Here is a 26119-nt window from a genome sequence, read left to right on the forward strand (position 1 = left end):
CGAGGTATCAAGTCTCGCCCACTCAAGGTGATAACTGTGGGGTATGAGCGGATATGAAATGTTCTGTCATGAATCAAATATTTTCGATTAAGTACGCAAAGAAAATGCTGCATTGCCCCCCAATTCTGTTTCTCATTATTATTATAGTTTATGCTTGTACGGCAGTACCGGGCATTTAAGTAAGGAAAATGGAGGACTGCGAATCACACCTATAGTAGCAGTAATAACAAGCTTTAATTTGCTGACTAATAACGAACACAATTCCTTGGGTAGCATTCCTGTAGGGCTGTGCGATTATTCGAAATATTCGAATAGCGAATCGAATAGGACATTCGATTCTATACATACATGAAGGAACTCTGCAGGTCTCGCACGACGAACCAACAGCTGGGAACATGTTTACTCGCACGCTACGCCACATTCAAGATAAATACTACTGCCCACAACTGTCTGACGACATCGCACGGTACATCAAAACATGCGAATATTCTCACCAGTAGCGAATCGTTATTCTATTCGGTTCTTTCACTATTCAATTCGTATTCGATTCGGTTTGGAAAAAGCGCAGTTCGCACACTCCTACATTACTGTGTTCAGTGACAAGGCTTCCTATGACAATATGACATAATGCTTGCATAGCATGGAGCTTACGGAATGCTGACGTGAAGCATTCTTGGCTGCCGTTATGTACTGAATCGTAAAACATGGTTAGGTGATCAAATATTTCCTCACTGGCAGAGTGACGTCAGAGGTTGCTATCGGAGCTGCACGGCACAGCGCACTACGGGCAAAAAGCATTAAGACAGCCCAGGAAACACAGACAGCAACTTGGGCTAAAACGCACGCTGCGACTATCGCTTTCTCGCGACGCCTGAAGGCAGACTGCCGGCTCTGGAGTGACACCACAGACGTGCGCTGTTCTCGACGGGCTGAGAAACGCCGGACCCTGGCGAATCGGTTTCGCCAGTTTAGCCGCACTGCAGGAAGCGCAACAGGCATATGGGCCGAAATGCTGTCTCAGACCGAAAGCGCGAAAACGAAACTATATGCCGCGGTACGCAAACAAGGCGCGTCGTACAGCGCGACTCACGTGCTGCGAGTCGCGGCATAATGATAGTAATTGTCCAACGATATACGAGACAGATACTGTGCCATTTCCTTTTCCCAAAAACGAATTATTTATATTATGGGGTGACACGCAGCACTTGGGTCAGCACTTGCGTCGCGCTGTATGACGCCCCTTTTTATAAATTAAGTGAAAATTGGTTTTGAGGAAAGGAAATGGCGGAGTATCTGTCACATCTACCTGGGCATGTGAAGCGCGCCGTAAGGGGAGCGATAAAGGAGGGACTGAGAGGAAAGGGAGAGAGATGTCGTAGTGGAGGGATCCGGAATAATTTCGACCACCTGGGGATCTTTAATGTACACTGACATCGCACAGCACACGGACGCCTTTGCGTTTCATTCTTTAGTCTCATCACTCTATCACACACACAAAAAAACGTTTTAAGGCGACAACGTTAAGGAGTTTGTGTCGCAGAAAAGTCGGTGTCGTTGGCCGTGAGCGAAAAATGGCGAATCTCGGTGGACACCTGAGCCACGCCGTAAGGGAAGGGATTTTCCTTCCCTTACGGCGCGGTACGGGTGTCCAACGAGAATTGTGACAGGCGGCATTTCCTTTCCTTAAAAGCAATTTTCATTCCCTTATGGTCCGGTTCCGTTGTCCAGCGAGATATGAGTCCTTTCCTTAAATTCTCCAACGGGCCACGCGTCGCGCCGGACGGGCGATGGCGTTCCGTGCACCCCTTGGCAACGCCGCAACACGCTGTCGCGTCTCACTCTTAAAAACGAAGTTTAAGCGTCCTCCAAATTTTTTTCAAAATACCGAGTAGAAGTATGTTAAAAGACGGGCGCCTTTTAAAATACTTCTACGCGGTATTTTGAAGTTTTTTTTTTGTGATACGGTCAATGCAGACCGCGAGGCCGATGAACAGCGGGCGAGCGGCACGCCAGCAGAGAGGGACGCCGAGTGCGGCTGCCACTTTCTGCAGGACCCGTCCTACATACAATGCACTTCATGCGCAGGCGTGACAGAGCGCATTTTTTTTTACAATCGTCTCTACGAAACACTGCAGACAGCACAATACCTTCAAATCCGTATACTCGGACAAACTGCGCATGCACGAAATGACAAAAAAAAAATGCTTCCAAAGACAAAAAAAAAGAAAGGGTTTCCAACACACGAATGCGCTTGGGTTCCCCTTATTCGTCACCGCTGCATTACCCTGAAAACAAGGCGCGCTCTCACCTCTTTTCTTGCCTTTAAAGCCGCGGACGATTTTTGTTTGAGATTTTCCATAACGTTCCACAAGAAAAAAAAAAGGAGCACGGAAACGTGTTAAAACTGAAACCTCAAACCCCAGAGATTTGCAACTGATAAACTTGAAGCAAAGTATTCTGCCACAGCTTGAAAATAGTGTTTCGCACTGCGCCATAAAAAATATCCCATTCAGGTTGTACAGAACATTCATAAACTATATATAAAAGAAGATCTTTTTAACAATATATTGAGGCGCTAGTTGGTTCACCGTGGTTTCAACAAAGATAATAAATTCCACACAATTTTTTGGACATACGCTCAACAGGATGGGAGAGCACTTGTCCCGTCATGCCTTTCTTGCGTTTGCCCCTCGAAAAATGTATTTTTTCTTTTTATTTATACCGAATTTGTGTGGTACAGCCCCACTCAAAAGCACAATGTAATAAGGTAGACAGCCTTACGGTGACACAGCAGTGGAGCAGTCACTTTAAAATGGGCACATAAATCATCAGTGTGAGAGATTGCTGGCTCCTTTTATTCAAAAGACACAAACAAGTAAAAAAAGAAGCATAGAACATCTTCAATCCACCCAGAATTGCGGAACCTCCAGATCTGAAACTGATGATGAAAAATAAAACCCAGATATTACATACAAAAACTTCATAAGAAACACCCATCCCACCCAACAAGCAGCAAAAGCTGTGAGGAGACAGTCAGGGTTGTTCTCTTCAACGAATATGCCCAAACGCTGGACACATGTACAAAGAACATTTATTGCAGCCAACGAGTACAACAGGTTCATAAATCAAGACAGACCAATATACTTTGAAGTCAGAGAGAGCAACAACACTGCGCAAGTCATTTGATCATAAAGAGTACACGACAACCACTATATGGCACAAATGTTCAACCACAGTTGCCACCAAAAAGATCCTTGCAAAAATATTACTCTGTACTAAATGCACATGCAGATGTTCATAAGATGTGCACTCATATGATGTTGGCAGTCATATATGCATAAAATATTCAAAAGCACCATTATAAAAGGTAAGCTGTTCACAACTATCTAAATAAAATAAGATACGATGTACATATTTGTTCGCCCTTAGTGTACATAAAATTGCCTCAACTAAGAGGTCGAGCGCTGGAGTTGACAGCACTAGGTGCAGTGTGGGCAGTTAGATTCACAACACCTATTCTGGTCCACAAAGTGCACATTCTGTTAGGCCCATCATTGCACAATACATGTATATGCATGCTAATCAGCATGTAAGTGAATTAAAGCACAACCAAGAAAAACTTGGTAAACATGCTGCGCTTTAGCATAGGGTCACTAGGAAATTGCACAAGCATACCATGCTCGTAGACTGGCTTCATAAGTAAACCTCTACTGAGTCACACATTACTGTACTGTTCTGATAAAAAAGTTACATTCTGTTTACTCCTGGTTCTGCTCTCACAATGCGCAACATCACGAACAGGATAGAACGATTAAAACATGGTGTCCAAAAATCCCCAAAGCCAGTGAGATGCAGTGAGGCTGAATACAGCGTTTTCTTTTGTTTCTCTGACCAAGGCCGGAAATGAATTCGGTTCCTGAATGGCTATATGCTAAGCCATAAAACGCTCTAAAGAAGATTATAAAATGATTTACAGGGAGGCCACCGTGCAGCCTCACTACTCTTACTCAAAGCACTACCCTGTGAAAACCTCGACACTAGGCTAATCCAGCCTCGGATGATGTTAGATTTAAATATATAAAGGCAATAGTGCACTTTCGTTGTATGAAACAAGTAAACGGTACACAAGGATAGACATTTACAAAAACACATAGCAAATAACATCACTACACTTGATCGCAGCTTCATACGCAGGACACAGCAGTGTGCGTACACATTTGTGCCAAAGCAGCAGCAGCAGAGAGATGCAGACAGTAAACAGACAACCAGCAACCACAACAGCAACACTGGTAGCTGGAGAAGAGATGCATCAGAACAACCAACTGGTGCACTGCTTATGCGGACAGGTGCGAATGCTTACGATACCTCTCCTTTTGAAATGATTGGCTAATTTAAAGAATTTTACACAGGGATGGCCTTTGACATTGGGTTGTAAACAACCTGTATGGTCACACCACATGACTGTTTGGTCTGAATTATTGTGAAACCGGTTTAAATGGCCTGTTGTCTACAGCGATGCCAGATGGATAAAATAGTGTAGCTTAACAAACATAGTAGAATTCAGTGTAAGCAAGGTGAAACGCTTTTCCCACCTCTGCTTTCAGCAGGTGCAATCATCCTTTCAGCTACAAATTGCACCATGGTCTTTTTTTTCCTTATCATCAAGTGAAACTGCCTACTGCCAGTTAACCAAACCCGTAAAAAATGGGCATCACGACTTCTTTGAGATGAGTCAGGCAGATAGAGTAAACAAACTTGGCACGTACTGGCCACAGTGCATGGACCAAATACCACTTCATGCAAAGCCCAAATGCAAATGAGTCTGCTGTTTTGACAGCAGAAGCACCAATATGACACCTGTCTTTGTTGGCAATGCAACAGATGGTACAAGGTGAGATGAACACAGAGGGATTCACCAAACTTGCACGAGATGATGACTACAGCAGTAGTCGGATGTCAAAAGGATAAAAAAAGAAAAGAGGTAAATGAAACAACAAGACAAAAAAAAAATGTTGGAAGACACCTGCACGTTCACCAGCCCAGATCAGGCCAGCAGGTCGGGAATGGGCTCCGGAGGAGGTGGAAAGATACCTTTGGGAAACTCGGCATTCAGCATGGCTGCCAGCCACTTCTCGAATTCCTCCTGAGTGGTCAAGCTCACGCAGTTGCCAAAATATGGGCGGTCCTTTGTCCTGAGAGTTCAAACAGACATGAGGAACACATGACAGTAAAGAGAGAATGCAAAAAGTTTTGAATACACTGCCTTACCACTGCTACATCTTCAAAGGTTGCCTTTACTTAGCCGCTAGCTTTAGCGCTTTTGAATGAAAACTACACCTGCATTTAGTGTCCAAGCTGACTGGTTTCCCACCACCTTCTATTTTTGCATGTTCAAGCAGCAAGAATAAAAAACCAGCCTCCTGAAGAGTGTTTAACACAGTGCACACGCTTCTTGAAGAGACCGAACACTAAATTTTTAAGCACCCAATTTTTTTTCAGTACAACGGAAAGGTTGCTGTCCAAGGTGCTGGATTCCACAACGATTTTGTTGAAAACGCTGTAGAAGATTTTTACCGAGAAATCTTCAATCAGTGCATGCCCCCATTTTTTATGTATCCTGATGCTGGATACGATAATTAGTGAGCATTTGGAAAATTCATGTCGGCAAGTGCTGCACCAAAAATTAGTATAAACCTCACCCGCCAGACATTTTTAGTATACAGTATTGTTCGTTTTGGTTTTCAGACCCAAAACTGTTGCAGCATGGAGATGTACCCCTGATCACAAAAGTTTCACTGCACTGTGGTTGCCGCTCCATCCAAGGAATGCAAAACACTGTGGCACCATCTAGTGACAAAAGCTAAAAGCACATGGTCGATGATGCGAAGGGAGCATTGCTTTTCACTGAAGGGCGCACTTGAAAGAGTGTAAACTATAATAAAACATTATGACCACTCCTAAGAGGAGAGAAAAAAACTGCGCATTTAAAACAAAGCAGTGAAATTTTAGTACAATGTAGTCCCGTGGTGGGATACGCCGATAATGGCAAGTTTCACCGCAAGATGACTTTTAATGATTTTCAATGCCAAATTAAAATTATAAATCCTTGTTTCTTCGATATTGCAGTGCTCAATTCTTACAATATGAGTGATCTTTTCATTTCCGCCATAATCTCATGACACGTTTTGGTCAGTGGTCAGTCCATTTAATTTATTTGTGTGCTGTTTGATCTTCATTGATCACTTTCTACTGATTTCTTAGACCTAGATTTGTGACTGTAATGTCTTCAGTATTTGTTAATCTCTAGTGAAAAATTCTCCTATGTATTCCACTTTCATTTCATAAATGTTTGTATGCATGCCCTACCTCCGTAATGCAAAAGCAGCAAAGGTAAAATATGGCAAGTGCCAGCCCTTGACTGGAGTCTACTACACATACGAGCATAGACAAGTTGACACCATGATCAAAAGAGAAGGACGAAAAGCAGGCAATCAATGCGGCAGAATTGGTTTGCTCTTCTCTAAAGCTTGAAAAAAGCTCGCCTCATTGAATGTTGAAGGCCTTCTCAAACTACTGCATAAAACATGTTCACATAATTTAGCCACAGTGCCCCTGAAATATTATGGAAGGTGAATAGAAACTGTACTAAACCAAAGGGATTGTCTGGAGTTGTGCCTAAGCAGAATACATCACGTGAGGATGCAGAAATTGGATAAGAAAACAAAGGTAGCTGCTTACCGTTTAATGTCTCCTTGGCGCATCACAAATGTAAAATTCCACCTGCAATGCCAAGTTCATGTGAAGAGCTCAATGACCAACCAAAATGCAACAAGCATTTCATTTGAGTTTACCGGAATGCAAAAAGATGGTGCAAGGAACACTAATACGTTCTTTACAACTCACTTTTCACTTGGTTTATGATAACACAGGATGGAACTCCATGAATCGACTATAGGCAATATTTAAACGCACTACGAAGGACACAGCAGCTCTGCCTGGTCAAGTGCACACGCTGTATGTCCAGGGCAGGGGAATAGCTTTCATACAATGCTATTAACTATTTTCCTTAACTGTGTCTTTCATAGTGGCAAAGGAAGTGCAACAGGTGCTCCTGTAAAAACCGAAAATTCGTCTTTGAAGAAAGGAGATGGCGCAGTAATTGTCTCACATGTCGGTGGACACCAGAACAGCATCATAAAGGAAGGGAGGAAGGTGGGAGTGAAAAAAAGAAAGAGAAAGACATGCTGTGCCGTAGTGGACGGCTCCTAGATAATTTCCACCACCCGCGCGCGCGGGGAGGGGATGTCAGTTCTGCGCGTTGCCGTGGCAGCTGCTCAAGGCCAGCACCAAGAGTGATGCGACGGAGCCGCGCAGCAAAAATCCTACCACGCTGTAGCATGCCCGATATCTTGTATGTCTTGCCTTTACTTATAGTGCGCTGTTTTCGTTCCGATTGTAAGTCGACCCTCCCACTTCAAATTTTCAAATTTTGAAAAATAGGTCGACTTACAATCGTGTAAATAAGGTAAGTGGGTGACAACATGCAATGTGATGCTCATAAGACATTCAGAACAAGACAGCTAGGTAACAAAACTCAAAAGCAATTAAGATATTAAAGGGGCATAGCACCTAACTTTTGGGTGCATGTTTTCTTGTTTGTAATGATGCATAAGTCATTATTATAAATGGATTACCAGGTGGTATTTTCTTACGAGCACTAAATAATTTATAATCGAATATCTTTCTCATGCTGTTTTGGTTTCGGCTTAATTACCCGAACGATGACTGTGATGTCAAAGTGTGGTTATAGGTCATGTGAGGCATGAAAAAACTGCAATATAATCGTTGCTTCTACATTCGTGTCATTTCGGCTCTTGAGGAAGGCTGGCTTCAGCACTGCAGTGAATTAAAACGATGAATCAACGATTATATCGACGTTTTGCAATGCCTCATGTGACGTACAACCACACTTTGACATCACAGCCATTGCTCAGCTGTTGAAACTGAAACTGAAATAGTCTGACAGAAAATTTCGATTATAAATTATTTAGCAGTGGTAGGCAAATACCACAAGGTGATTCATGCATAGTAGTGTCTTCCGCATCATTGTAGAGAAAAAATATGCCATCGAAATTGGATGTCTACACTCCTTTAAAACAAAAGCATACATAGCATAACAAGACTGTCAATGCTGGCAGGTATGCAATGAAGACGTAGAAACTGAGTTGCTGCCAAATAAGGCATGATGAAGAGAACCTACTTGGAAGGTGGACTCCGCCGAGATTCACATCCCATGAACCAGAGAACGTCCTCAATGTTCCATTGGTTTAGAAGCTGACTAGCCTGCAAGAACATGTGCTTCATAAGCTTGCTGGATCGCAACACACTCAAAAACGTTAAAGTGGCTGCTTTCCCAGTATCCCAGCACCACTAAATATCATCACAACTTTTATATGAAACTGGAGATAAGGAAGTTGAACACAGAACTGCTATTATGTAAAGCTCTTTGGGCTATTGAGGGTAACTGAGGGACACTGACTATTGAGTGCCATTGAGTAAGGGCCAATGGCCGCACTCTCGTACACTAAAAACCGTGCCTGCACATCACCAACGCTGCGGTCACAAGTCGTGTGGTATTTCTGCATAGAAATTTTGCTAGATTTAGATGATATGAACATTTGTCGCAACACAGTAAGATTTGCACCATTGATATTCTACTTTACAATCAAGGGCAAGCAGGTTCAGCAGAGTTGGGGCAGACTGCACAAGAAGATGGTAATATATGTGATCAAATAATTGCAACAAATGAGCAAAATATATCTTGGCATGGTGAGCCGTTTTTTGGTATAAGCTACTATTTATACATTGTTTGTAAGACTAATCAGCAAAAATGAGAGCATTTGTTGCCCTGCACCAAACCATTCCCTAATAAAACTACTAAATTTTTTCTGCTTGGAAGAATAACTTGAACTTATTAAACTGTTGAATAGCCTGGTTTTTATAATAACTAAACCAAAAAACGGCAACTGATTTTCCTCCCTGAGCACCGAAGACAACAAAAGCCGAAAAAGAAGGGTAGATATACACACTGTATTATTCTAATATGATGAAGATTAAACAAAAACAACACAGAACTCTATGTAACTAAAAACTAACATTAAACTATAAGCAGCAGTACTGGTCTTACCCACCGCGGTGGCTCAGTGGTTAGGGCGCTCGGCTACTGTTCTGGAGTCCGCGGCTGCGTTTGTTTCGGAGGCGAAACTAAGACCCGCCCATGTGCTGTGCAATGTCAGTGCAGGTTAAAAGATCCCCTTTCTTTTCTTCTTTCACTCCCTCCTTTATCCCTTTCCTTACAGCTGTGGGTTCAGCCGATAATACGCCAGACATACTGCACCATTTCCTTTCCCTAAAAACCAATTTTAGTTCTGTCTTTCATCTATCAGTATCTCCTTCACTTAGCTTGCCTAACAAGATGCATCAAAAGAGTATAGCTGGCTTCTCATTACATTCAAGTAGAGGTGCTAAACACAAATTTGCAGGCAGCATTTGAGGAACTTTGCTAGATTGGTTCTTCTCTGTTTTGTTCAGTTTTGTACTTAATTATTTTATACCAAACAAAATAATCGCACAAAATTTGCCATCTTATAGCAATGAAGTAGCACCAGTTTCAAACTGATATGAAAAGAATGAAGTCATTGATATCTGACACCTCAAAGAATGCAGCCCAATGACTTAGACCCTCTCTACTATGTAAGAAACTACTTCGTTACATATGCCCTTGTTAATAATGGTTTTATACGTTTCATGTCGCTAAGTGACTCAGGCTACGAGAGATGCCGTAGTAGAGGGCTCTGGAAAATTTTGACTGCCTGGAGTCAACATGCACTGACATCGCATAGTACACGGGTCTCTAGCATTTCACCTCCATCAAAATTCCACCGCCACGGCCGGGATCAAACCCGCGTCTTTCGGGTCAGCAGCCAAGCACCATAACCACTGAGCCACCGCAGCGGCTCCTTGCAAATTATGCGCCCTTTGGGGCCTAGAGGACTTCAAGGGTGAATAAAATCATGATGATGCATACCCACAGTAACATTTCTGAGAAAATGCTTAATACTATTCCTTCTGCCCTTCCAATCAATAAATTGATCTTAAAATGCAGCCTAACGCAGAGAATATACCTTTTTCAGGCACGGCAGTGCCACCAGTGGGTGCGGAAGTGCTGATGGTAAGTGCGTGTACACACCCGCACCTGTCCCTTCGCTACGACTTGCCAAGCTGAGCCCTGCTAAGGGTACGCTCATCAACCAACCGACGACAAACTTATTTGTAGCCAAGTGTGTCTCAAGACTGCGTCTCTGCAGGGCTCTGCCAATAGCCGGTATCATGCTTTAGCACCGTACAGCAGTGTCTGAGCACTTCTTTGCTCGATGTACTTCCATGTTCGCACCAGAAAAGACAAAAAGCCTCGTCATCAGAAAGACTGCTTGCTATACTCGAGCCACAACAAAGCACGCCTTCATGAGTGCCGAGCTTTCCAAAACGGCGCCACCTGCCGGGCAGCGAACTGCGCTGTCCGCCATCTGCCCCGATCGTCGGTGCACTAGCCTGTTTCGCATTGAAGCCGCAACGGATGGAACTGACCGGTGTTGTATTTAAGATACTACTCTTGTCACTGCTTTACTGTTCTGAACCCCATCTCATAATAAAATAAAGATACGGTCAATTTACACAACACTTTCAGCAGCGGTGCTAGCAGATGCCATGCGAGCCGCACCTGGCAGCAGCAGCAGCAGCAGCAGCAAAGTAGCTGTTGAAAGATATTAGCTTGTATTGCCCTTATCACTTCTACCAACTCTACAATGGTCAACAATCCTCAAAAATGACTTATTCTTGATATTATTTTCAAGAACAACAAATTTTAGCGCATTTTGCCAATGCTGGCAGCAGGGATCCAGTCTGGTTCTGTTTGGATACCTCGGCTACAAAGACAGCTTTCTCGGCCTAAGAACGGACAGCCTTGCTGGATGCAGTACGTATGACAATTCCGTTTGAATAGCCTGGTCGCAAGCACTAGTTCCTCGGCCTAAGCCTGTGCGAATGGCTTGCTTGTTTGCCCCGTAGGCCCGTACCTCGTACTGTTTTCCCAAGCTACATTGCGAGCCCACAAGGTGTTCTGGGATTGCCTGAAAAAGGTGAATTCAGTGATCGAGAAAGTGTTTTTCCAAACACTTCTCTTCTACCTTTTTATATCTGCATGAGCCACAGGCACTGCAATATTTCATAAAATAAGAGAGAAAGTGAAATGCTGCTTATCAGTGTGGACATAAGAGAAGTGTCAACAGGCACCACAGTAGCCAATAAAAAGGAAGCAGCAGTAAAGATAAAGGGGCTCTAACCTTTGAATCTTTGTACTGCGTTATCTTGCCCCCAGTAAACTCCAAGACAGATTTCTTGAAGCTCTTCTGACGGGCCTCCGCAAAGCGAAGCTCGCTGAACACAGACAGTGGTTGACGGTTCTGAAACACAAAAGAATCGGTGTAGTACTGGCGAGAATTGAAGCATCCCGCAATGGTACTGCACATGGCAGAAAAAGTGCATTGCACGCACCGACACAAGTGGCGCTATTTCATCATAGACATAGTTGTTCTTGACGCATAGATAATTAGACTTGGCAAATGATGCATCCCAATTGGCCCAGCGAACAACTACTGAAAGGACGGGTTCACTGTGGTGCAGGGGTCGTTCTGAAAAAAAAAATCACAATATAACTGGAATGAAATCAACGGCATACAAGTCAATGTGCCCTATACACTACATTTTAATCTTTATAATATGCAACACGCAACATTAGGTAACACACTATGCAGTCTAATATTCATTCGTGACAGTAATCAAAGAAAGCCATAGTACGAGCTTTCAAGAAAGAGTGAAACGTTCCCTGGATTAGTCATTTACAATCAGTACTACAGAAAGTAGAATTTACTAGAAACATAAAGTGCCTAAATTCGGAATGCTGCTATGTGTTAAAGCTGAAGTACAAATGAAAGCTTCTTTTTTAATAATGGCTTAGCAGTGTATGTCCTGGCAATTTTGTGACTAAGAGGCTTGTAGCGAGAACCACTAGACAAATAATCAAGGTAGTCGGAACAGAAATGACCTCATGCTTTCCACATAATCTCTGCATTGGCCTAGCCACAAATACTGTCACAGAAGACCTTAAGCACTAAAAGTGGCGACTAGAGTGACAATATAACTGACTCCGATCACACATAGCCGTGAATATTTGTCTGAGGCCATTGCCATTAAGAGCTACAATTTGGCCACTGACCCAGGTCTTGTTCACAGATCACTTCAAAGACAGCCATTTTGTTGGTGGGTTCCTTGATGTTCAACTGCTGCATTGTGTGCTTGCACAGGGCACCCGCAGTCATGGCAGGAGAGAGCTGAAAAAAAATTGGAGGACACTTAAGATTCATCTTTAAGAGTGGAACGCGACAGCGTGTTGCAGTGCTGCCAGGGAGTCCATAGAACGCGATCACCTTGCCGTTGGAAACAACTTTGAATACATTTTTCATTTCATCAATTGTTTCAATTAATTAATCAATTACACATTGTTATTAATTACCATCATCAAGCATTGGCTTTTCTATTCTGAGCATTTTGACACCTTTGAGCCCTCCATTTTCCTCTTTTTTCATTTCTTTAAATTCATTATAACGATTTCATTAACTCATCATTGCCTATAAAACATCAATCAATCATCAATCACTAGAACCACAAATTACCATGATATGATTTTTTTACACAGCCCGCGATTACTTCCAACACGCTGTGCCGACTACTAACTACGCCGACGGCTTTTCGATCGAACGAGCTGTATACGCTGCCGCATAAAAGAGATATAAGGCACCCTTGTGACAACTTGTGGGTGCAGGTATATATATGCAGCACTTATTTCATGCAAAGCTGAAGAAATGGAATTGATAACCAAAAAAAGAAAAGAGCTTGAAGAGGTGGAGGGGATGGCAGAAGTGACGACTTAAAAATGAAATATTGTCTCCAAGGTTTCAAGGTGCACAAAGAACAAATATGAACAAAATGCAAAAACCAAAATCTCCTTCATATATTGAAGCAAAAAACTAGGCATCTTCTATATCTCAGAAAGGCACCCATTATGGGGCCTTTTAGAGTCGCCCCAATAAGGGAAGATGCAAGAATGACCTGCTGCCAGATGTGCAGCGTGCAAGAGAGAATGGTAAAAAATGATGCTACCGTGGAGCAACATCCCAAACACAGTCTCTCCCCTCCTGTTGCAGCAATCAATAGTAGTTGAAAGGCAAGCTGCGACCACTGATTTTGAGGAAGCGCCGAAGCGATAGGTGACAGCGCGAAGGCGAGGATGGGTTGGATTATGTGCTAACCTGCAACTACTATTGTGGTGCCAAACGTACACCACATTAATCTTCACAATGAATAATCACAACTTTGCACACAGTGAAATTATGCATTTCAAGATCTAAAAAGTTTCTCGAAGATGCTATCGATCAGTTATAAATAAGCACAGAGGGAACCACGAACTTACCTTTACATTTATGCAGTGACCCCAGTCTTTGCTGTAGACATATACACCGACTAGAATGTCACCAGCTGGTCTCTAAGAATGAAACAGAAGATGGCAAAGAATAGCATACCACTTGTGGATAAAAGCAGCCATCATGTGTGCGACAAAAACACTCTCCAAGCAAATATGGCACATTCTGTACCTGGGCAATTTTGGCTTCTCTAAGGAGATCCATGGCTGCTTGGATTCGCTTCTCCTTCTCCATCTCAGCAGGGTCCACCTAGCAAGGAAAAGTAACTCAACCATTAATAACATTCCAAAAAGGTGGAATCCAAAAAACCTAATGGTCGCCTCCAAAAGATGACGACGTTGAATAATGAAAAACAAGATCAACAAGCATCCTGCAAGAGCTAGTTACTGTTTAACCTATACGCTTTCATGTGGGACCACCCACTATAGCAGGAGTTCTTAAACCAAGCTTTATGGAACCCTTTTTTGCATTTTGCACCTTTTGCATTTTGGATTCCCTGACCACCTAAATCCATGAATGCCTCAGAGTCAAAAAAGCAGAAGTTTGTTAGTATACTAAAGGGACACCAAAGACAAATGCTAAGTCAGGCTAGACTGATAGGTTAGTGTCAAGTGATAGCAAATGTCATTTTTACCGGGAACAAAGCTTTCAGAAAACTGTAAAAGTGAAGTACATGTGGCGTCACCATGCACGGATTCGTACGAGGAACACCTTTTCATCGTCAATGAGTAATTACCATCAAAATGTTAGGAAAGCAGCACGGCGAGAGTAGCCAAGAATGTGAATCATATTATATAAGACAACACAAAATAGAGAATTAAAGACTAGACGTAAAAACGAGCGCAGAATCTTTCACCTCGCTTTCTGTGCACTCAGGCTACACTTGGACATTGTACACAGCAAGTACCAAACCGCAAGCGCTTAACGGCATTCACGCTCTCACAAACTTGATACGTAGCTGGTGAGGCGGTTTATATCTCACTTCAGCCGTCTAATCAGCTACTTCGTAATTGCTCTGGGCATTATAAAATTGCAAAGCGTTTGTTTCTTTTTTTAGTACACGCTCATGCAGACATGCACGTCGTCGACGTGTGAAGCACGATGCGATGCGAGTGCATGTTTTCCCTGTAGTGGGAAGGCAGATATGCTGAAAAATGCTATCTGAGAAGTACTACATGCATGCACCATCACCTCCCATTTGGCTCATTAAAGAAAAAAATTTCACTGAGGGCCATCATGTATGCAGTATGAAAGGCACCAGCATGCAAGGCCGGATTTTAGTGCCTTTCATTCGAGCGCTGCGACATACAGCAAAATTGGTATTAATGGTACATGCGCTTCCACAAGAAAAACGATCAGCCTACTGAAGTGCGTTCAAGTTTATGCATGCATTCCCTGCTGACAGCTACAGCTGGGAGGCAGCAAGACTGCAGCTGATCGGAACGTACTGCGATTCTTTCCTGCTTAGAACTCACAGGCAGCAATTACCGAACACAGAAATCGCAATAACCATAGCAAAGTCAATCTCTGATCATACTTGCTGTGCAGATAGTCAACAAATGCGATAATCAACAGCACAGTGCGTCGTTTGATGAGCAATGCACATGAAAATTTTCACCCACATGAATTACGTTACAGCGCGAATGCTTCTAACATGCTTTTGAGGATCCCTCGGAGCTTACGTGGACACTTCACAGCAGCACACAACGCACCAAGGCCACCAATTCGCGTAGTCGCCATCAATGCAAACATGCGTGAGTGCAATCAGCAGTTTGTTCTGTAGTTTGCGGCTGCGCTTGATGACTTCACGTAGTTTTTTCTCCACCCATGCAGCCTATTTCTACCATATGCGTGCATTGCAACGAGACGCAGCTGCATGTGATGCAGCAGAGAGCATACGCCTTTCGATGGGGGGGGGGGGTATAGTGGGAGGGCTGAGGTGGCCTGCACTTTTCTGATTTCTGGTCGCACTTCTTCTCTTTGAAAGAGGTGCCTATGATTGGTCTGAGAGCTCTATTGCAACTGTGCTAATTTTTTGCAGATGGTTTGAACATAAAAAGGTTTTAGGACTTCTATTAGGGATCTTCTCAGCAATGCAGCCACCTCCCCCCCCCACCCCACACACACGCACACACACACACGCACACACGAAAACATCAGTAGTGTTCCTGAGAAATAACTTATCCATCTTGCTTATTTTTGTATTTCCTTTTAATCCCTCTAATGTCCCTTTAAAGTCTTACAACATACTAACACAGAGGAGGGGTCCCCAGAGTCTGACTGTAATGAGGCTTCCTCAAGCGCACACCTTTCCTTTGATGACATTATTTTAGGACTAATCATATTGTAACTGCTCACAGCAGGCTATTTCAATGCACATCCAGCCACTATTAACTGAATATGGCCATTTTTTGAGGGGCCATGCATCCGAATGCTATTTTTTGCCCGCATTTTAGCTGGAAGGGATGGAAAACTGAACATAAGGGGCTCTTCTCAGCACCCCTTATGAAAGCCACTGGGGTCTCAGAGGCTAAAGAAGTTCACAACTTTCGTAGTATTAGTAGAAATGGTGCACTAATGAACATAGCCATTAGAAAAATTAAAACTTTTGGTTTTGGTTTACGGGGGTTTAACGTCCCAAAGCGAATCAGGCTATGAGAGACACCGCAGCGAAGGGTTCCGGAAATTTCTGCCACCTGGGGTTCTTTAATGTGCATTGACATCGCACAGCACACGGGCCTCTGGAATTTCGCCTCTATCGAAATTTGATCGTCACGGCGGGGATTGAATCTGCGTCTTTCATGTCGGCAGCTGAGCGCCATAACCACTGAGCCACTGCGGTGGCCTAGAAGAATTAAAATTGATTACAAAATAAGACGAAAAAGAGCACCACTAAAGGACACAAAAATTAGTCACAGGAGTGCAAATGCATGTTGTAGTAACATAAAACAAAGGAGTGCTGAGCTGACAGGCAGGAAAGGCACAGAAGCGAAATATAAGGAAGTCACTAATGAATGCCGAAATGCAAGTATTATAGTACCTCAAAGAACCAGGAATAACCAGAAATGAGGTCGGCCACAACATCCATGGAGGCATTGTTCTCCTCAAAGCTAGCTGAGGTTGGCAACTCATTGTCGAGGTCTCCAACCATCTTGTAAAGCACGGAGGGTCCAAACACAGGAGCCAAGTTGAGCACAGGCATGAAATTCTTGTCACTGTAATCACTGATGCTGGAAGCAACAAGCACAAACCAAAAAGGCTTTCGAGAAAACTTCACAAGAAAAAAAAATCGAGGCTGAAGCACAAGAACACAATGTAAAGAGCTGCTGTGTAAGGGAATCACAAAAAATTCACAGGCACACCTGACTCTGTCATGTGTTGACCGGAAGCTGTTTACCGGAAGTGACATTACTTCCAGTCTGGTGAAATCACTTCCCTCCAGCCAATCGGTAAATTTTATGACCGAAAACGCCCCTTGGTCCCATGTTTCTGATGCTATCACATTAATACAGATTAAAATGGAGAGAGCATAAGCAAAACACATTTCTTGTCAGACAGATATTTCACCCTTCTTGCTTTGAACTACTCTCATGTACCCAGCTGGCTTAGTCACATTCCATTCAATATGTGTCATGCAGCTTTATTCAATAAAGCCGAACCCGGATATATAGAACTCTCCAAAAAAACACCTACGGGTTTGATATAAAGTGTAATTCGATGTAAAAGTAGCAGCAAATTGAACAACATACAAACACACTGAGATGGAAAAAAAATGCATTTCTATGATAACCACTACTGTGCGCAGATTACTGAGCGAAATAGTCGTGAATTTGTTATGTTTCTTCATTTTCATTGGCTCGGAGAAAACACGTTTTCAATGTTATCGATGGACTCCGAACAGCTGAGACCACAGCATTCTATCAACGAATCATGCTGAGAGCACGGAGCACGGGGGCACAGGTTCTTTCAAGTCCTTGTCACAATTCGCATCAGTGGTGTCCTGCTCATCCGCGACGTTGGCAATGATTTCTTTGTCCGCATGCTCTCCCATGGTCTAAACATCATTGTCATTGTCCACGGAGACACAGTCGCCTGCAACTGCCTGATCACAAACAGCACCAGGAAATTTGAAATGGTTCCACAAATAATCTAGATCCGCGACAGCTTCGACGAGCTCACTCCACAAAGAATTTCCTCCGTCTTTTCTGGAAAAGCGGAGACCAGAATGTCGGAAGCAGTTCTGTATAGTTTCGTTATTGACATCATTCCACCACCCACTCAGCGTAGATAGGTTTCCTAAGTGGCCAATTTTTAGGTATCTTCTAGCCCTCAGGTTCTGCATGAGCTGTTCAATCAGATGTTTCCTACAACTGACGTTCATCGCGCAGATCATCTCCTGTTCCAAGGGTTGCACCGACATAGCATTTGGTGGCAGGAAGCAAAATGCAGTGTCGCAAAAACTTGCACTGCAATGGTAGGCACATCCAACGTCTACGGTAAGGCAGATGTCAAGGAACAATTTGTACGCAGCTGTTCAACATCTTCGCACACAGCTGTGCGTACACGCCTAGCACCACGAGTGCCGGGACGTTTCTCTGCTTTAGCCTGAATGTCAGCCTTGTTCTTCAAAATGGTGCTCAGCGTTCTTCTCAAAAACTCGGCTTTATAACTTCCAGCTTGATTAAAAAAAGCCGATTCTGCCATTTTGCAGCTGCCATCGCGTGCATGCAGAGGCGACAAACCATGCGAAATTGCCGATGGCAGCACAATGCACCGTATGTGCAAACTGCGTGACAACGTGGGGCACAACTGGCGCAATGCACTAAAAACCCACATTCTGATTGGTTGGGTATGTGCCTGCCGCCTACATTATAGAAAATCCGTGCCATCATTGGTGTGCTACACAGCACCACGGCAGCTGCAGGTCCATGTGGGAAAGCTAATCTCCGGAGATGTGCTGAGGGAAAGCCAGCTTCTTAAGTCGACCAGAGTTCTCAAGAGTTCGATCGGACGTGAAAAGCTAACCGTCTGTCTCTCTCAATGACAAAAAGATAGCTTTTCTTGGTGGCCTTTGAGCATCACGTGTTTCTCTGTGTCATGTTTTATCGATTTTAGTGCAACATGTAATGTACTTTGTGTGTGTTTTTTCCTTTATAAGCACCAAGTGTTGCTAATAAAACCTTAGTTTAGAGTCAGCGCTAGTCCCGTGTCCTTCTTGTTCTTGTCCGACATTGTTCGCGCTGTTTTACAAAAGAACAATCTGTACCAACTTGCCCAACTGAACGTTCTATGTGCGAAGCTAACCCCCATAGATAGTTGAAGGAAAGCCAGCATCTTGAGTCGCCTGGTGTTGTTTGAAGTTCAATTTGTCCGATGTGATGGCAAATTTTTTACGCTGTAGCTTTATGGTGCTCAGAAAATATTCGATGCAAAGGATATTTCAATCGAACAGAGTTCGATATAATTGAGTTAGGCTGTATACACGTTTTGTTGGCATGACGGGCTGTATCCGTTCTCAGCTAAGCTAGTCCTCCACAAAGTATATCCTATACTGTTTGCTTCACCAGCAGCAATGCTGCAGTTTCTGCGAAAGCTTAGGCAATGAACTTGAAGCAAAAAGATTTTCACAGAAAAGTGGGCGCTGTGTATTTGCACCAAGCAAATCTGAACTTTAGCCAAGTGGCAGTGGGTGATAAAAGCGTATACCGCAACAATGGCTGTTAATGGTTTGGCCGCAGTGCTTCCTCCCCAATGCGGCCAATGAAAATCCTTGCATTTCACGAGCAGTGGAGTCCCTGAGGCCTCCATGTCAGTAAGGCGAGTGCACAGTGGAGTGGCCAGTTCTGGCAGATTGCGCTAATGGGGAGGCCATGCGTTGTGGTAGGTGAAGCCGGCAATGCACAGTAGACCTACTTGACCACAACAAACTCAAAGCGCGTATACAAATCACGCTGGTCTGTGCTAAGACACTTAACGAATCCAACCGTCATTTCTGTAACGGTTGCACTGAGACCCTACAGCTTTCACTATTCTAGAGGTGTCTTATTCTGTAGTTCTCAAGAAGGTATATGCAGATGTCAAGCGCACCTTTTGAGATGGCTGATCAATTTTTTCAGCAGAAAGTAATTGACGCTGGGCAGTTCATTCAGCAGGTTCTTCACGATTTTCTTCCTATCTGTTGGATTCTGGCACTCTGCAAACCACACAAAAAATAAAGGAAATGAGCGAGTGACAAAGCCATTTAGATGAACTCGGATAAAAAGTGCGACAAGTTCTCGAACACACCCTAGGTGCATTTTTTGAGAACTACTACTCTACACAGTTTTGCATAGAAAGCATAGCTTCAATGCATAATGCATAGTGATGAAAAAACTCACTGCTTGACTGGATCCAATTACTGAAAAGGCTGTTTGTAAGCAGGCAGTCCTTGAAGCTTCTCAAGTAACGTTTCAGCGCATTGGAAACATCGTGAGGGGAATATTCGTCAGTTGTCAGGTGTAGCTCCCACGGATCTGCAGGTCATGAAAGGAATTACACCAAGAAAACTTCAAAAATAATACTTTGTGACAGGCTATTTCAACATTTAATGGAAGAGTGCACATCAAAAGTGCTGTTTCAAAATAATGTGCGTTGCCTGGAGGAAATGTGCTCTCTACTACATGAGCTCCCTGTAAACAGCATCGAAATGATAAGTTTCCGGTATTTTCGACAAGCCGAAGCTCAACAGATTGAAATGTGGAAAGTGCCATGGCTGGAGAGAAAAATGATCCACCCTTGGGGCTACCCGCACATCAGGTGCGGCTGTGACGTGGCAGTATAAGGCACTTTAGTTAAAGCTTGTGAAGTATACATCATGTCTGCTCCTGACAGCACATATCTTGTCCTTGTTTGTTAAACGTGAACGACTCCTAGAGTAAGCACCACGAAAGCGATACTTTTTTTTTATTATGAGCAAATCAACTGATTTCTCTCCGTTTAGTTTAACAGGTGCCTTGTTTAAAATGGAAAGTTAGGCTAATGATGCAGCGCAGTTCGAGATCAGTTATACTGTATTTACTCCTGTAATTTGCATATCCCCCCTTTTTAAAACTAAGACTTCAAAAAGGGGTGCGCAAATCATGTACAGATTTCGCAAACACGTCGTAAAAATTCTGCGAAGGTCATAACGCGCAATATATAGTGCATAATACTGAGGCCTATAAGCTGGCTCGTGGGGGGTCTCCAGGAACAAGGCCACTTGCCAATACGCTCAAGTTTTGTAAGCCCAGCTGAAGAGGCGGTCTCAGACATGGGGTGCCTTGAGAAGTGAGATGCTGGGCACCTACCAGGCCATCGCAAGTTATTACAGAGATCTTAGGGTGAGTCTGCCTCCTCCGCATTCATCGCTCAACCAAGATCCAGCCACCATGTGGAGGCGACTGCAAACAGTCACAGCAAAATTCGTGGGTCTATGCAAATATTTAACCTGATCTGTAAATACTAACTGCCAGCTGTGCGGTGAACCAGCAAAGCTGGATCACATAATTTGGGAATGCGTGGAGGATCCGCCTCTAGCAGACCTGGTTGTAGCTTCCTCAAGGGAAGCACGGGAAGCTGTTCTCTCAAGCCCCGACCAGGACGTACAGTCCAAGGCCGTGGCAAGAGCACAAGAGGTTGCCGACAGACTTCAACTGACTGCCACCTGGAACAGCTGCAGAAGACACCCATGAAGAATGCCAAATAGCTGACAGTAAAGTTTTCATTCATTCATTTTTGACTTCAAATATAAGTTCAGGCATACCCCTTCCCCCCCTTATGTAGCACCTCGCGGGAGGGCATGATGGCTCGTGTGCAGCCCAAACCAATAAACGCGACGATATAGTCACAAAACTAGCAGTCAGACGCAAATGCAGATAAAAGGTGACAAAATGGCAGCCTCACTGCAGCCCGGCTGACAAGCAGCAAACCTAACAACGGACTGTTCAGTAGTTTCAGATTCAGACTAGTGCACAAGATTACCTGAAGTTTGCTCTCACAATTGTTTGTCCAGGAAAGCAACTGCTAGTGCAAGTGAGCCAGTAAACTGTGCACAATTCAATTTTTTTTTTTTACACATGGAGCTCCATGCGTCCTGCCAGGAATGGGCATCGGCACACGGCGCGTACCTACAACCCGCTGCTCGGGTGAAACTAACATATTTACACGATTGTAAGTCGACCTATTTTTCAAAATTTGAAAATCCGAAGTGGGGGGGGTTGACTTACAATCGAAACCAAAGCATAGCACCATAAATAAAGGCGAGACAACCGAGATATCAAGCATGCTACAGCGTGGTTGCATTTTTGCATCCGGGCTCCACCGCATCCCTCCTGGTGCTGGCCTTGAGCAGCTGCTCTGTCAATGTGCAAAACCAGCACCCCCTCCCCGCGTTATATCATTGGTATGCCCCCCTCGCGTCCCCTCCCAATTCACACCTTTTGCAGCCGCAAACAGAGACGCGGCCGCGCCAATCTCTCCAAGCCTGCTTTGCTCGCACCTGCATGCATGTTGGTGGTATGGCGCAGCAAGGAACTTAAAATATGAGAGTAACAAATTTTTTTTATAAACGAGTAATAAATTTGGGGGTGCGCAAATTACACGAGGGCGCAAATAACATGATTTTATGGTTTATGAGGGTTTAACGTCCCAAAGCGACTCCGGCTATGAGAGACGCCGTAGTGGAGGGCTCCGGAAATTTCGACCACCTGTGGTTCTTTAACGTGCACTGACATCCCACAGCACACGGGCCTCTAGAATTTCGCCTCCATAGAAATTCGACCGCCGCGGCCGGGATCGAACCCGCGTCTTCCGGGTCAGCAGCCGAGCGCCATAACCACTGAGCCACCGCGGCAGCTGCAAATAACATGAGTAAATACGGTTATTTGCTAGGAATACTCTGTACTTTTTCATTATGTGCAGGATTAAGCTTTATGTGCACATAAATGCATGTGGGGAAATGCTCAATGGTTAACCTTCTTCAAACCCAGGAACTTCCCCAGGTGGTTGAAATCATTCCAGAGCCCTCCACTACGGCACCTCTTTATCCCTTTCTTCTTTCACTTCTAGCTTCCTCTATTCCCTTACAGCATAGTTCGGGTGTCCACCGAGATGTGAGACAATTACTGCCCCATTTCCTTTCTTCAAAAAACCAACTTTTAAAAATTATCTTCCGGTTTTTTAACACCCCGCAGTGTGGGTGAAGCTCCATTACAGCAATTTTCAACATGCATACGTAATGCAAGATGCATGCATTCAAGTGTCAAGCAAACAAAGCCAGGAGCCAAAAAAAAAAAAGTAGAGAAGCATGAGTCTGGGTTGACAGTACTGATAACGGACAGCCGCAGTGATGAGAAGAGGACACTGATTACACGACACAAAGACAGCAAGCAAACAAATGAGCAAAGCCAGTGTGGTGACACAAATCTAACAAGGATATGGAACGGCTTGATAAAAGGCAAAGTTGGAAAGATAATGAGATTATGGTGAATGCCAGGTTGCTGCTTGCTTCATAACAGTCAAGCACGACTGCTGACACATGAGCTAGAAGGCAGTGAGGGGAGAAGAAAAAAAAAGGAAGATGAAGAAGAGGACATAAATGTGCACATATAGAAAATACTTGTTCATGCTTCGTCTCAGTCAGCAATGGGCTGAGACTTCCTACCTCCTGTAACCATCTTTCACGTCTTTGCAAAATTCTCCACCAAAAAAATTATATTTACTTAATTTTAAGATACAGAAAAAAGATCCTTGAAAGTTAACGTTCGAAACTAAGACACTCAAACTTACTGTTTAGCATCTGCTCCACTAGCTTCTTGATCTTGGTACTTGAGCCAGCAAGTCGGTAGATACCAGTGAGCAGAGTGCCTGAAAAGCAGTCCAGCAAATGCTTCACGCAACACCAAAAAATCAACTGCCCAGCACGCATTTCTCTGCGATGCAATGACCTAGTCAAGGACAGCCATCACTGTCACGTCTTCAAGGGGGAGTTCTCAGTCACGAAGAATCATGATGCCAATGTCATTTGCTCCACAGAGTCTACCATCTAGCTAAAGCATTGCAAAAGCATTGCATCAGCTTAAAAGCTTGCACCTGCCTGAGTCACTGCTGACTGTCTGTGCTACACTCATAGTTTTACGACCCCAAGTGACACAGTAAATCTCCCTCCGGAGTGAACACTCATCCACCCCGTGTCCATTGTCGGCAGTTTAGGACAATGCTTTGAATTCACCCATTTCACTCGAGCCCACTATGGCTGCCACTTGTTGCAATGAGGGCTGGGGACATGCATGCATGTACGAGCAATGCCCATGTGTGGTTGACACAGAAGCTTGCTTTCCCTGCCAGTCACGCATAGTGTTACATTGCATTGTGTACACTCATACCAATGTCAGTTTCTGCTCTTACACCTGCTCTGGACACATCCAGCTCTGCTCTCCCTCTCAACACGAGAGAACAGGGGCACCAGCACCAATCTGACACATCTTCCATACAACGACCTTCAGGGCTACAGGTATTGTTTACAAGCAACATTCAAAATGCCAACCTGTGGGATGGGCTGCCTTTTTTTTTCATTTTTGTTAACTTCAGTCCTCGGCATTCGCCTCCCCACTCCTCTTTAAAAAATTTTTTATCTTTCTTGAAAACAGCCACAGCCAATAACTTTACTAGCCAATGCACTGTTCAGAGTAAGAAAAAGCAACATTGTACAAGCTGTCAGTTGACATTGGCCAGCAGCTATGCTGGCGAATGTCAATGCAACCAATGCAAATGCAGCCATGCTATCAAAGCGTTTTAACCTCGAAACACAGCCGTAGAGTCACCCTCAATTAGTGCACACCAGCAGAACTGAACGATACGTCCTAGGCATTGGAGCACCTGCACCTACCGTGCGTGCTGATGAAGTTGATGCATCGGTCCACAGCCACGGGGATGCCTTCCTGGGTGAGGTACTGCTCAGAGAGAGGTGCGTCGGGTGGTGTCTGCCAGGCTGCGGTCACAGAGGTCAGCCAGGCTTCTGTGTGCTTTGGGTGGTCTGCCTGAAGGTACAGCACCCTGCCAGGGAGCCTCACTTGAAAGGAGGGGCCCCTCTCTTGAGCACCACCGTAGGTCAGGTAGGTCTGGTCGGCAGACAGCTTGCCTGGAGAAAAGATGTTAAGGCAGGGTTGCCCCTTGGCACTTCTCTGACGAGTGGTGCGGCCTCAACAGAACGTACAGTCACCAAGCAAAGTCTCGCAGAATGAGAAGAAGAGATGGAGGGGAAAGTTGGAGTGTGAAGCTATCCAGGTGTGCCTGGAATACGAGAATGAGAACAATTTTTATTTTATGTGGTTTTAGCGTCACAAAGTGACTCAGGCTATGAGGGACGCCGTAGTGGAGGGCTCCTGAGAATTTCAACAGCCTAGGGTTCTTTACCGTGCACTGACATCGCACTGTATACGGGCCTCTGGAATTTCGTCTCCTTCGAAATGCGACCACCACGGCAGGGATCGAACCGACGTTTTTCGGGCTAGCAGCTGAGCACCACAACCACTGAGCCATTGTGGTGGCGAAAATGGAAGGCCATATTTTTATTTACTTATTAATACTTCTTCAGTCCCTTCAGTGCTTCTTGCAAAGCACCTAAATAAACAATCGAAACTAAGCAGCGCGCAATGAATAATAAATGGTTTGTTCAGTAGAATTAACAAAATTCTTCGCGAACTGAAAAAAATGTCTTAAAACTTCACTGAAAAGAAGGAGGTTTACATCTGTATAACAAAAAAGCTACAACTCCCTTGAGCTACCATACATATCTACATTACTAATAGTAATGGCTTGACAAACAATAACCTAGTGGTTCGAAATTTTCAAGACTCCAGAAATCAGAAATGTATTCATGATCGCCGACATGAGGCCCCAGAAATTTATCTGAACAGCTCACTCATGCTTGAGACTTGAGTATGTTCAAAGCTCAAAGCCCTTTCATAGGCCCCCCCCCCCCCCAAAAAAAAAATCTGAACTAAGAAAGAGGCTGGCAACAAAGGCAAATTATTCTGAGTGACTGCTTCACAGGCCTCTCCAACCCAACAAAACAGCACACCAGAAACAACTGAGGCAACAAAAACTGCTCACTAAATGAGAAAACCATAAGCAAGAACGAATGCAACTTTTGTTACAATACAGCTAGGACATTAGGACCCACTGTTTACAGGATTTATATATATACATATTTTTAAACATGGGAGGGGTGGGGTGAAAATGGGGCATCACCTTTCATTTTTACACTAGAAAGAAACAGGATATTTATTGGGACTGCTTCACAAATTGTTTTTTTTTTTTGGCAGAGGAGGGGATGTGGTTACTTTTACAACAAAGAAAATTAATCACAAGCACTCATTTTGCTAAGTGACAAAAGGTACGCAGGTTTAACCGATGCTGTTTTATGCTTAATAAATGCAGAAGGTAACCTGTCTTTGTTTTATACAACCTGCACAAGGTGGGTTTAAATGCTTGTGTGATTGCAC

General features: G+C 44.0%; 1 protein-coding gene across 3 annotated transcripts in view; it reads right to left on the reverse strand.

The window, feature by feature from the left end:
- Positions 1 to 2834: 2834 nt before the first annotated feature.
- Positions 2835 to 26119, reverse strand: part of RhoGAP15B (RhoGAP_ARAP and RA_ARAPs domain-containing protein RhoGAP15B) — a 33454-nt gene continuing 10169 nt past the window's right edge. For 2 of the 3 annotated variants that reach the window (XM_077661588.1, XM_077661589.1), the window contains exons 6-18: positions 24502 to 24753; positions 23403 to 23480; positions 19976 to 20110; positions 19686 to 19791; positions 16639 to 16828; positions 13770 to 13847; positions 13589 to 13660; positions 12335 to 12449; positions 11614 to 11750; positions 11403 to 11522; positions 8261 to 8343; positions 6739 to 6780; positions 3074 to 5192 (exon numbers count right to left, since the gene is read on the reverse strand). In XM_077661588.1, coding sequence (XP_077517714.1) covers positions 5045 to 5192; positions 6739 to 6780; positions 8261 to 8343; positions 11403 to 11522; positions 11614 to 11750; positions 12335 to 12449; positions 13589 to 13660; positions 13770 to 13847; positions 16639 to 16828; positions 19686 to 19791; positions 19976 to 20110; positions 23403 to 23480; positions 24502 to 24753 — 1556 coding nt within the window. In that variant the 3' untranslated portion in view covers positions 3074 to 5044. Of the gene's footprint in view, positions 2939 to 3073; positions 5193 to 6738; positions 6781 to 8260; positions 8344 to 11402; positions 11523 to 11613; positions 11751 to 12334; positions 12450 to 13588; positions 13661 to 13769; positions 13848 to 16638; positions 16829 to 19685; positions 19792 to 19975; positions 20111 to 23402; positions 23481 to 24501; positions 24754 to 26119 lie in introns of those variants that run through there. The other variant, XM_077661590.1, reaches the window with a different exon arrangement.

The sequence above is a fragment of the Amblyomma americanum genome, chromosome 4 (genome assembly GCF_052857255.1).
Source record: "Amblyomma americanum isolate KBUSLIRL-KWMA chromosome 4, ASM5285725v1, whole genome shotgun sequence".
Taxonomy (NCBI): Eukaryota; Metazoa; Arthropoda; class Arachnida; order Ixodida; family Ixodidae; genus Amblyomma; species Amblyomma americanum.